The sequence below is a fragment of the Antedon bifida genome, chromosome 6 (assembly GCF_963402885.1).
Source record: "Antedon bifida chromosome 6, ecAntBifi1.1, whole genome shotgun sequence".
NCBI classification, from domain to species: Eukaryota; Metazoa; Echinodermata; class Crinoidea; order Comatulida; family Antedonidae; genus Antedon; species Antedon bifida.
This window is the reverse complement of record NC_136231.1, coordinates 27,567,990-27,581,489: the sequence shown is the minus strand read 5'-3', so window position 1 is coordinate 27,581,489 and position 13,500 is coordinate 27,567,990. Positions and strand designations below refer to the sequence as shown.

General features: G+C 28.0%; 2 protein-coding genes across 3 annotated transcripts in view; both read left to right on the top strand.

Annotated features, from left to right (window-relative positions):
• Positions 1 to 13,500, top strand: part of LOC144845541 (uncharacterized) — a 32,599-nt gene that overhangs the window by 14,830 nt on the left and 4,269 nt on the right. The gene's annotated exons all lie outside the window — the stretch shown is intronic.
• LOC144844754 (NADH dehydrogenase [ubiquinone] 1 beta subcomplex subunit 6-like) lies at positions 11,310 to 13,243 on the top strand. Its single transcript, XM_078701805.1, has 4 exons — positions 11,310 to 11,677; positions 12,209 to 12,310; positions 12,486 to 12,530; positions 12,975 to 13,243. Exons 1-4 carry the CDS (start codon positions 11,417 to 11,419, stop codon positions 12,981 to 12,983), a joined length of 417 nt encoding a protein of 138 aa, XP_078557931.1. The 5' UTR covers positions 11,310 to 11,416; the 3' UTR covers positions 12,984 to 13,243.

The window sequence follows — 13,500 nt, the reverse complement described above, 5'->3', positions numbered from 1 at the left end:
TTTCACTAAAGCTTCCATATTTGGGCGTAGGCATACTGCTGTAGCTAGCATTGCCCTGATAATTTATGAAGCATTATCATATTCACATTATTGCTATGGTTCTACATTTTGATATACAGTAACGAACATAAAAACAATGGACAACCACTTCTGTTGCCAATTTTTAGTGATGTCATCGCGATTCACCATTTTCCTCTATTCTATCAATATCATACCAGCACACGTCAGATTCTAAGGCAGAATTCAATATATCAAATTAGGCATAGGAAGAGTAAAGCTAAATAAAATATGCTAGGGATTATGCAAGGTATGATAACAAATTAATACAGACAAATAAACTAGTTATTGATATTAATACTAAGCACAGAATTAATTAATAAATTAACAGAGGTATACTTGTTTTATATTTTAACAGGCAACCAGCAAAACTTTATTTGACTTTGTCAGAATATGCACAAGACACAATATTTGCATCAATAAAATTATCATGTCATCATCAGATTTGTCTTAAATCTTGTACAAATTTAGTTGAAATGGTAGTACTCGTTTAATAATTAGTTATTTGAAATTGGAGACAGTATTGATATTCTTATAGTTATTGAGCAACTTTATGCATTTATATATTATTTTCAGTGTACTTTTACTTTTAGGAAATTCATAGGATTATTTAATTATAAGAATTCAATAACAAGCTGTAGACATACTGATATCACTGTATTTTAAACAAACGAATACAGTTTGTCATAAAATGTATTAATGTAGAAAAAGAAACTTAATGATCTAATGAACCAACAACTAATTAGTGATGAAAAAAAACCTTAGTAATAAAAATGTTGTTGTTGTACATTCTGCCAATAGGGGCAGCCAGGCATAATAATAATAATAATATCTCTTTTAACAGTCTACAGTAATTGATTGTTATTAGAAAAAAAAAATCAATTATTTGCCGTTATGGAGCAGAAACAGGTCTTAACAAAAGGGATCATAACTACAACACTGGCTTTACTTCAAGCATTTCAAATTATAAATATCTAATCAGATATCAGTATAATGAATACATTTACAATGATGAGACAGCTTATAGTGATTTTTTGTGTTCTGTTTTATTTGTTTACAAATGATTCAGCAAATTTTTAATTTTTTAATGATTTATTTGAAGTTAATCATGTAGTCTGTAACTATAGTACTTGACCTAAAACTGACGCAGTTATTTGTAATTGTAAAATTATTATCATAATATAAATTGCATTTTATTGTTTTCTTCAGGAAAACTATCAAGCTTTTTAGGAAATCCTTTAATATCAACCTCACTCATTAATTCTTCCTCATTAAGACACATAACTCAATCGTCTAAATAAATTTTAATTTTCAAAATGAATTACTAAACATTTAACTCTAGCATTGTTATAATAAATAATAATAATACTGCACTAGTAATAAAAGTTGATAAGATAATAATAAATAAATTTATGACTACCATTAATTGATATCATTATCTTTTATTTCCATCCATTACATTTTATTTCCCAACGTTAAAAGTACAGTACCGGTATTCATAATCACCTAGATAGATAATGGTAACATCTAGCGACAACTCTGATTTGATTACCAGATTATAGTTGTTTGCATCAACTTAAGATAATACAGATTTGGATAATTATATTGCAATAAAAGCCAAAAATAAAGGGGCAGTTCCACTCAAATAATCCTCATCCACCAATGAAAATCTGACATTTTTTTCTTAGAGAAAGTACTAATATTTATGGCCGAGTGAATTTAATAAAATTGTCCCAAGAAACTGAATACCATATGCCTATGGCGATATTCAAATACTGTAGAAGCTTCACAGTAGATTAGACAAGGTTACAATAGCTTTTGAGGTACACTTGAAATCAGCTTTCAAGTGATTGATTAAACTGTATGAAAGAATCACAATGATAGGCAGAATTGGGCAAACCTTGGAACTAAAGCTTGTATATAATCATTCTGAAATCCAATACCAATGTCAACATAGTGTGAACCAATTCTGCAAGTCATCGTTACTAACAAACAATTTTTTTTTCATTCAGTGTTTAATTCATAAATCACAATTAACCCTAAAAACATTTCTGTATTATAAGGCCGCAATATAAAGTTTAGCGGTCTGACATTATTTTCTAAGTAAATACTTAATTCAGCTATATAGGCCACACCTCATGATGAATCACCTGGCTAACTATAGTTCACTTAAAAGATATTATACCTACATTCTTTTTATTTATCTAATTGTAAGGTAAAAAACTGCATTTTATGTATAAATAAATACTATATTGGACGAATTTTTTTTTTTAATGAGAAAAACAAATTGATTCTAATAATTTAAGCGACCTGCTATAAATACCAGCATGCATTGCGTGTGAATTGATATTCGCATTTTGGTGCGAGAGTCGATCGTGAAGAAAAAACATTAATTATACATAAATCAAAATTTATCCATTACTACGGTTAGTTAATTAGATCAAATAAAAAATTAATTTAATATTTATTCATTCATCCTTTTTTCAGATAAATATCCATAGAGATAGAGCATACTATACATAACAAAAATAAATGTATTCTGAGAAGTATCAGATTAAAAAAATAAAACTAATAAATGATTCTACACCATCTATGGTACAATTTTGACTCATAACGATGTTATTGATGTTGAATTTAATAGATCATTGCGACATTGATTAATGCTACTATTGAAATAAACAGACACCAACATAAACACATGAATCACTAAATACATTTTCAACTTTAAGAAAACCATTTATTATTAAATTATATAAATTTATCGGAAATATTTTGTTGTTTTTTGTAATTTGGAAAAAAAAAATATTTAGAAAACGACAGTTCGAAAATCAGTGATGCTTAGCAAGTATATATGTTGTTTTTGGCCTTAGACACAACAACAATTTAAACACAACAATTTAGACCGAACCCTGGTTAGCAAAGAGGGTGTATGCCTCATCACTAGGCCTAGTACTGCATGACACAGGCCTTCTCATTGCATTTCCCACACAAGGAAAATGTCAACATGCAACCAAGTGATAACGGTCAGCCTACCAACAGGAGCCGATTAGCTAGCTTATTCAATGTCCACTCTCTACATTAACATGACGTTATACAAGTGTATATGAACAAATACGAAATACAGTAGGTTCATAATTGAAAAATTATTTAATAATCCACTCACCTTTTCTACTGACTGCTTCCAATATCAACAACAACAACACACAATAAGAGACTGTCCACTTGTGTTGTGGCGTTCCCCTCCTTATGAATATTCATGAGGATGAAACATGAATATTCACAATTTAAGCCTATAACAGCCAACCGGAATGTGAAATGCGAATTACTAATTTATGAGAGAAAATCGATTATTTGAATGAAATATTTGAGTTCTTATAACCCTCATGATAATGAAACCAAATATGTAAAACTTTTTATAATACATTTCTGTTTTTCTAACCAAATCAATAAATAAATAAAACATATACGGTAGCCAATTAACTAAGGAAATGTAAAACAATCTAAACTAGTTTTATATTTACTGAGTATTTAATTTTTTGTATTCACAATATTGGTAATTACATAGTAATACTGTAAAAGATTGCAAAGGACCCCGGGCTTGGGGGTAGAGTGTAGTTTATGAGTCAATAACTCCATGCATGAGTTCCAGGTGTCGCCCCATTGGGGGAATAAGCAGAGCCATATATATAAAGAGTTACGACATTGAATTATAGTCACGTGATATGCAGATCAATTTGTGTCAAACTTGTCTCCGTTAATGCATGTAAAGTATAAGAGCAAGAAAATACTTTAAACTTTTTCTTATATTTAAAAAAATGTAATTGCACATTTTACGGTGAAATATCGATGTGCACAGCGTACAGAAGTACTTGCGGCAAAGAATATTGCGCGCGCGTGCGCTAGTACATTATAAAGTTCGATTGATTGATTTTGGAACGAAACATCCCATAACTACGTCCTATTATTAACAATTATGTAATATTTTCAATTCATAATGCATGCTTTGATGACTAAATAAAATAATAAAGTGTCGTGGATATATTTGTTAATATATTGAATAGAGTATGAACAAGATTAAAATAATAAAGGCAAATTATTACAAATGAAATGATGAACGAGTCTCTGAAAGTTTGTGTCAAAAACACACAGAGAGCCATATACTGTATAAAAAGAGGGGTGAATTTGTGTGTTTTTTGTATTGGTTCATGCTTTGATGTATCCTGACTTGCATGTAGGCCCTAGCATTTATTCTTTTGTTATTATAGACAAAATATATATATGTTACCAAATTAATACCATTAATAAAATTAATTACTAAAATAAAAACTGAATATAAGCGTTATTTCATAGACAAAAAAATCTAAAAATAATGCATGAACTATAGGAAAACGCTATACAAAAGAGACGCGCGCGCCCTCAGCGTGCGAATTCTTTGACACAAAAATGGCTTCTAATTTTCAATGTCGTAACTCTTTATATATATGGCTCTGGGAATAAGTGTCATGATTATAATACACTGGAGAGGGCGATATTTGTTTTTTACAAATCATCGAGCTATATATCCAATACCAAATTGGCGAGTAAATCATGTTTTACTTTAAATTAAATTTATACGCTCTTCCACAAGGTCAATTGTTAGTTATACATACAGACTATATTAAAACAATGATTTTGAACACGTAGGGCATTTCTTTGAATTCCTTCCTATCGTCGTTTTGTGGTAATTTACAGTTTTTTTTATGTTTAACAAACGTACATAATCAATTGCGTCTGCATCATGGTAGACTACAACTTCCGGTAGTGACGTAATCAGCACATTTTTGGTAATAAATTTTTTTCACTAAGCTAGGGAATCCTCTAATATCAATATTCATTAGGCCGTACTTTAGTTAGCCAATCAAAATAAACGTATAAACAATTTTGCGGTGATGTTTAAAAAATACTTTGAGACTATTTGAGGTGTTGGTACAGTTACCCAGTTTTATTCTTAGTTCAGTCAGTCCCAACTAAGACTATGGTAAAAATTAAACCATCTGGTTACAGTTAAACACAATGATAAAGAATAGGAATTTAATATAATATGACAAATGACATTCATTTTTTATTTGAGTAAAACACAATGATAAAGAATAGGAAACATTTAACAATATGATAAATTACATTTACATAGCAATTTATCACTGTGTTTTTAATTTTATAAATGACTTACATAGCAATTTAGCACTGTGTTTTACTATAACCAATTTGGTTAGAGTAAAACACAATGATATAGAATAGGAAACATTTAATAATTTGATAAATGACACTTACATAGCAATTTAGCACTGTGCTTTACTATAACATATTTGGTTACGGTTAAACACAATGATAAAGAATAGGAAACATTTAATAATTTGATAAATGACATTTACATAGCAATTTATCACTGTGTTTTACTATAAGCAATTTGGTTAGAGTAAAACACAATGATAAAGAATAGGAAACGTTTAATAATTTGATAAATGACATTTACATAGCAATTTATCACTGTGTTTTACTATAACCAATTTGGTTAGAGTAAAACACAATGATAATGAATAGGAAACATTTATTAATATGATAAATGACATTTACATAGCAATTTATTACTGTGTTTTACTATAACCTATTTGGTTACGGTTAAACACAATGATAAAGAATAGGAAACATTTAATAATTTGATAAATGACATTTACATAGCAATTTATCACTGTGTTTTACTATAACCAATTTGGTTAGAGTAAAACACAATGATGATGAAACATTTATTATATGATGTTATTTACATAGCAAAATATTATATTAAGTATATCTTATTATCTAAACGTTATGATAAAGAATAGGATACATATAATGTAATATAATAAATACAAGTTACATAGCTTATCATTGTGTTTTACAGAACCAATTTGGTTACACAGTTAAACACAATGATAAAGAATAGATACTGTTTTAGGTTATATAACCCTAACCCTAGTTTGCAGCGACATAATAAATTCATCGCGAAAAAATACTTATCGTATTCAGAAACTTTTGAAATTTGGTAGATATGTTCAATAGGTTCTTAAGTCTATAAAACAAACAAAAAATAAAAGTTTTAATAATTTGCATTTCAAAAAATGTATACTTCTGAAATACCATACATTTCCAACACATTTTTACTTCATTGATGATTCCCAGAAATCAAAATAAAACGAATATGATATTTCTTTTATATTTTAGATATAAGAACCTATATTGAACATATCTACCAAATTTCAAACCTTTTTCAAGACCATACGTATTTTTAACGATGAATTAAGTATGCGATCGCTTCAAACTAGGGTTGGGGTTATAATAATCTAACAGTTCTATTCTTTATCACTGTGTTTAACTTAACTACAACACAATGATAAACTATATACATTTTATTTTTCATATTACATTAAAGGATACATATAATATAATAAATACAAGTTAAATAGTTTATCATCTTGTTTTCCAGAACCAATTTGGTTACACAGTTAAAAACAGTGATAAAGAATATGATACTGTTTTAGGTTATATAACCCTAACCCTAGTTTGAAGCGACATAATAAATTCATCGCGAAAAAATACGTATCGTAATCAGAAACTTTTGAAATTTGGTAGATATGTTCAATAGGTTCTATAAAACAAACAAAAAGTACAACTTTCACAAAAATTCGTGATTTTAATAATTTGCATTTCTAAAAATGTACACTTATGAAATACCATACATTTCCAACACATTTTTACTTCATTGGTGATTCCCAGAAATCAAAATAAAACGAATATGATATTTGTTTTTACATTATAGATTTAAGAACCTATATTGAACATATCTACCAAAATTCAAACGTTTTTCAAGACGATACGTATTTTTAGCGATGAATTAAGTATGTGATGGCTTCAAACTAGGGTTAGGGTTAAATAACCTAACAGTTCTATTCTTTATCACTGTGTTTAACTTTTAACCAAATTGGTTATAGTAAAACACAATGATAAACTTATCTGTAAATTTTGTTTTTCATATTACATAAAATGTTTGATATTCTTTATAACATGTTTATAATAGGATATATTTAATTGGATATTTTAGGCCTACTATTAATGACGTAGAAATGCACACTACATCTGAAGTAACTTAATTTCTACTTCATTGGCGATTTTTACAAAAGAAAAAGACTATTTTTGTTATGTATATAGAGCAACTGATATAAAATGTCTTGTATGATTTTTATCTCATTTCAATGACATTTTATACTACAATTCAAATGAAAAAGCATCACAAAAAATACGTCTGGTATTTAAAACGTTTTTAAACTCGGTAAACATGTTCTATGAGTTGCTCTTTACACAGAAAAAATGATGATATTCTAATCGTTTTATTGTATACTTTTGGTTCCCATTTGTTATCATTGTGTGTAACTGTAACCAAATTGGTTATAGAGTAAAACACAGTGATGAATTGCTATGTAAATGTCATTTATCATATTATTAAATGTTTCCTATTCTTTATCATTGTGTTTTACTCTAACCAAATTGGTTATAGTAAAACACAGTGATAAATTGCTATGTAAATGTCATTTATCAAATTATCAAATGATTCCTATTCTTTATCATTGTGTGTAACTGTAACCAAATTGGTTATATAGTAAAACACAGTGCTAAATTGCTATGTAAATGTCATTTATCATATTATTAAATGATTCCTATTCTGTATCATTGTGTGTAACTGTAACCAAATTGGTTATAGTAAAACACAGTGATAAATTGCTATGTAAATGTCATTTATCATATTATCAAATGTTTCCTATTCGTTATCATTGTGTTTTAGTCTAACCAAATTGGTTATATAGTAAAACACAGTGCTAAATTGCTATGTAAATGTCATTTATCAAATTATTAAATGTTTCCTATTCTTTATTATTGTGTTTTACTCTAACCAAATTGGTTATATAGTAAAACACAGTGATAAATTGCTATGTAAATGTCATTTATCAAATTATTAAATGTTTCCTATTCTTTATCATTGTGTTTTACTCTAACCAAATTGGTTATAGTAAAACACAATGATAAATTGCTATGTAAATGTCATTTATCATATTATTAAATGTTTCCTATTCTTTATCATTGTGCTTAACTGTAACCAAATTAGTTATAGTAAAACACAGTGCTAAATTGCTATGTAAATGTCATTTATCATATTATTAAATGTTTTCTATTCTTTATCATTTTGTTTAACCGTAACCAAATTGGTTATAGTAAAACACAGTGATAAATTGCTATGTAAATGTCATTTATCATATTATTAAATGTTTTCTATTCTTTATCATTTTGTTTAACCGTAACCAAATTGGTTATAGTAAAACACAGTGATAAATTGCTATGTAAATGTCATTTATCAAATTATTAAATGTTTCCTATTCTTTATTATTGTGTTTAACCGTAACCAAATTGGTTATATAGTAAAACACAGTGATAAATTGCTATGTAAATGTCATTTATCAAATTATTAAATGTTTCCTATTCTTTATCATTGTGTTTTACTCTAACCAAATTGGTTATAGTAAAACACAATGATAAATTGCTATGTAAATGTCATATATCATATTAATAAATGTTTCATATTCTTTATCATTGTGTTTTACTCTAACCAAATTGGTTATAGTAAAACACAGTGCTAAATTGCTATGTAAATGTCATTTATCATATTATTAAATGTTTCCTATTCTTTATCATTGTGCTTAACTGTAACCAAATTAGTCATAGTAAAACACAGTGCTAAATTGCTATGTAAATGTCATTTATCATATTATTAAATGTTTCCTATTCTTTATCATTGTGTTTAACCGTAACCAAATTGGTTATAGTAAAACACAGTGATGAATTGCTATGTAAATGTCATTTATCAAATTATTAAATGTTTCCTATTCTTTATCATTGTGTTTAACCGTAACCAAATAGGTTATAGTAAAAAACAGTGATGAATTGCTATGTAAATGTCATTTATCATATTATTAAATGTTTCCTATTCTTTATCATTGTGTTTTACTCTAACCAAATTGGTTATAGTAAAACACAGTGCTAAATTGCTATGTAAATGTCATTTATCATATTATTAAATGTTTCCTATTCTTTATCATTGTGTTTAACTGTAACCAAATTAGATATAGTAAAACACAGTGCTAAATTGCTATGTAAATGTCATTTATCAAATTATTAAATGTTTCCTATTCATTATCATTGTGTTTTACTCTAACCAAATTGGTTATAGTAAAACACAGTGATAAATTGCTATGTAAATGTCATTTATCATATTATCAAATGTTTCCTATTCGTTATCATTGTGTTTTACTCTAACCAAATTGGTTATAGTAAAACACAGTGATGAATTGCTATGTAAATGTCATTTATCAAATTATTAAATGTTTCCTATTCTTTATCATTGTGTTTAACCGTAACCAAATTGGTTATATAGTAAAACACAGTGATAAATTGCTATGTAAATGTCATTTATCAAATTATTAAATGTTTCCTATTCTTTATCATTGTGTTTAACCGTAACCAAATTGGTTATATAGTAAAACACAGTGCTAAATTGCTATGTAAATGTCATTTATCAAATTATTAAATGTTTCCTATTCTTTATTATTGTGTTTTACTCTAACAAAATTGGTTATATAGTAAAACACAGTGATAAATTGCTATTTAAATGTCATTTATCAAATTATTAAATGTTTCCTATTCTTTATCATTGTGTTTTACTCTAACCAAATTGGTTATAGTAAAACACAATGATAAATTGCTATGTAAATGTCATTTATCAAATTATTAAATGTTTCCTATTCTTTATCATTGTGTTTTACTCTAACCAAATTGGTTATAGTAAAACACAGTGCTAAATTGCTATGTAAATGTCATTTATCAAATTATTAAATGTTTCCTATTCTTTATTATTGTGTTTAACCGTAACCAAATTGGTTATATAGTAAAACACAGTGATAAATTGCTATGTAAATGTCATTTATCAAATTATTAAATGTTTCCTATTCTTTATTATTGTGTTTTACTCTACCCAAATTGGTTATATAGTAAAACACAGTGATAAATTGCTATGTAAATGTCATTTATCAAATTATTAAATCTTTCCTATTCTTTATCATTGTGTTTAACCGTAACCAAATTGGTTATAGTAAAACACAGTGATGAATTGCTATGTAAATGTCATTTATCAAATTATTAAATGTTTCCTATTCTTTATCATTGTGTTTTACTCTAACCAAATTGGTTATAGTAAAACACAATGATAAATTGCTATGTAAATGTCATTTATCAAATTATTAAATGTTTCCTATTCTTTATCATTGTGTTTAACCGTAACCAAATAGGTTATAGTAAAAAACAGTGATGAATTGCTATGTAAATGTCATTTATCATATTATTAAATGTTTCCTATTCTTTATCATTGTGTTTTACTCTAACCAAATTGGTTATAGTAAAACACAGTGCTAAATTGCTATGTAAATGTCATTTATCATATTATTAAATGTTTCCTATTCTTTATCATTGTGTTTAACTGTAACCAAATTAGATATAGTAAAACACAGTGCTAAATTGCTATGTAAATGTCATTTATCAAATTATTAAATGTTTCCTATTCGTTATCATTGTGTTTTTTTTACTCTAACCAAATTGGTTATAGTAAAACACAGTGCTAAATTGCTATGTAAATGTCATTTATCATATTATTAAATGTTTCCTATTCTTTATCATTGTGTTTAACCATAACCAAATAGGTTATAGTAAAACACAGTGATGAATTGCTATGTAAATGTCATTTATCATATTATTAAATGTTTCCTATTCTTTATCATTGTGTTTTTTTTACTCTAACCAAATTGGTTATAGTAAAACACAGTGCTAAATTGCTATGTAAATGTCATTTATCATATTATTAAATGTTTCCTATTATTTATATGGTTATATAGTGAAACACTGTGCTAAATTGCTATTGTATTATGGACGAGTTCTGAGAAGAAGTATTTAAAGCTACAACCAATCAGAACAGTGTTAATCAATATAATCCATGGCTACAACCAATCAGAAACGTCCAAATCGCAATAACCCCTAGGCTAACAGCAATTATTGGCTCGAGTAGCCTTTTAAACCAGACGTTGCGAGGTTTAAAAAGTAAAACATGATTTACTCGCCAGTTTGGTATAGTTTATATACCTGAATCATCGTCGAGGCGAAAACAAAAATGGTGGCTATCGTCACGACTTTACCCCGACGGTAAAGCCTAAGTTTATTACATATAAGCCGCAAATATCTTTCAATTATGACCTCTCCAGAATTATCAAAAGCAAGATTGGATCTTCGTCCACCTGCAGGTGTTAATCCCGAAATTCCAAGTTGGGCTAAAAATGATTACGTCCTAAATAAGTGGATACAAGAGGAAAGACCGAGGCGACGTCGGTATTTGAAGGATCAGCAGCTTGAGGCATGGGAACCTCTTCCTCGGTCGCAATTCGAGAAACCTATATTTGAGGCTTTCAACAAACCATTTCGAAAGTTATTTGCTCCTTTAAATGCACGATTTGTACGTGTAATTTATTTAACATATTTTAGTATCAATAGAATATCAATTTGTTGAGTCTATGTTTATAATTGCATTTAATAGTATTAATTAATATATATTACAAAGTTTGTAGTGTGGGAGAGAGCTAGGCCTAGACCTAGCTTGTCAGTGTAGGCGCGGCCGAATCAAAATTGTGGTGGTGTAGAGTTGACTGGGTGGTTGACTGTACCCACCCTCATATGTGTGTGTGTTATTGCTTTGGCAATTGTTATGCTTCTGGTACTACTATACTATGGCGTATTAATATTAATTATACTTTATATATTAAATTCTTCAAAATCTCTGGTCCATAGCATTGTAGAATAGGCATAAATAAGTCATACTAACACTGCAAGTTCAAGTTCATATGGTGGACGGTGGTCAATCCTCCATAATTGAGATCCTACCACTGGTGGTACCGACAGCTTTTAAAAAATAATTTGCTTTTCGGCAGTTATATATGATACTGTATGCAATAGTATAGTCTAAACAAATTTATAATTTTATTTACAGAGTAACAAACCTCTACATTATTTTTTGGTGACACGTCGTGTTGTTTCCAGGGTTTTTGTACCAATGTGGATCGTACATTACTTTGTAAAATACCATATAGCGGTAAGTAACTACTACTTACGAGTTTGTTATGCTAAATTTAATTGGTTACTGCAGTTTTTAGAATTATCAATACAATCACTTTCAACATGAAGTACAGAACTTCCAATTTGACAATTAAGTTCATGTACTTAATCCAAATGTGTACAATTATAAGTCTTTTACATTTTATTTACAGGCAAAAGGTAACATCACAGTATCAAAGCCACTAGTATATCCTGGAGTAAGTTATTTTTTATATTTAAACTGGATTGATTGATTGATTTTATTTGATATTCAATTTATTATTAAAGTCTGTACATGCAAGCACATCCTTGAAATTGATAGGTATAATTTATGAAGGAAAAAAAGCGCTCGGAAAATTAATATGTTTAGCCCATATTGAAGATTTAGGACCACAATGGAAATAAGTTTGCCGTCTCTGTACTTTATTGTGTTTTTATCCTATGATTTTATGTCAGAATAAAGAAATAAAATAAAGATACTGATTTTAATAATCTTTTTTGATGTCACTATTTTCGTTTGGTTTCAATTGGTGAAAATATGAATACATTACTACAGGAGTTAAAAACAAATACATTTGATAAAAATAAAAACTTGTTAGAACCACAGCTTGTGTTAAGTTACAAATTTAAAAAAACTAAAATATTTTTGTTTTAACTTTCAGGGGAAATAAGCCGAGAAAGACAGATAGACCAGTGCAGGTTGATAGACTCTTGATTGCAAAGCATAATTACAGAATATAAAGTGATTTAAGTCGGTTTGAAATGGAATGTTATATGTGTTATTGTGGTGATACTGTACAAATACAGAAAGTAGTACAACAATAAAGAACATTCACATTTGCATGATTTGCACCCAACTGCCAGTTACTACTTTAGTTTGTTTAAAGAATAGAATTGATGGAATAAAAGAAATTACATTTTGAATTTGAAATTTTGTACGGTGTCATATTTAACTGGTTACATAATCATGGGAGTTTTTTCCCCGATGTTATGAGTCATCCTCCTGCCATTCACTAGAGGCACATTTTCACCTTTCTTTGCCATAAACGTGCCTATTATTGTTTTGTAAAAGCACCCTCTATAATTTGATGCATATTTTAAATTTAAAAGCACCCTCTCTAAGTTATTAGTTCCTTAGTCACTCACAAATTCACTTCCTAAAACTCACTTTTCCAATAGGGTTGGCCC

Bases quoted from the DNA above. Each gene is read 5' to 3' on its own strand.
- LOC144844754 (XM_078701805.1), top strand. From the start codon at position 11,417: ATGACCTCTCCAGAATTATCAAAAGCAAGATTGGATCTTCGTCCACCT. The intron at 11,678-12,208 runs GTACGTGTAATT...TTTTATTTACAG, and splicing joins CTCCTTTAAATGCACGATTT to AGTAACAAACCTCTACATTA. The intron at 12,311-12,485 runs GTAAGTAACTAC...TTTTATTTACAG, and splicing joins TTGTAAAATACCATATAGCG to GCAAAAGGTAACATCACAGT.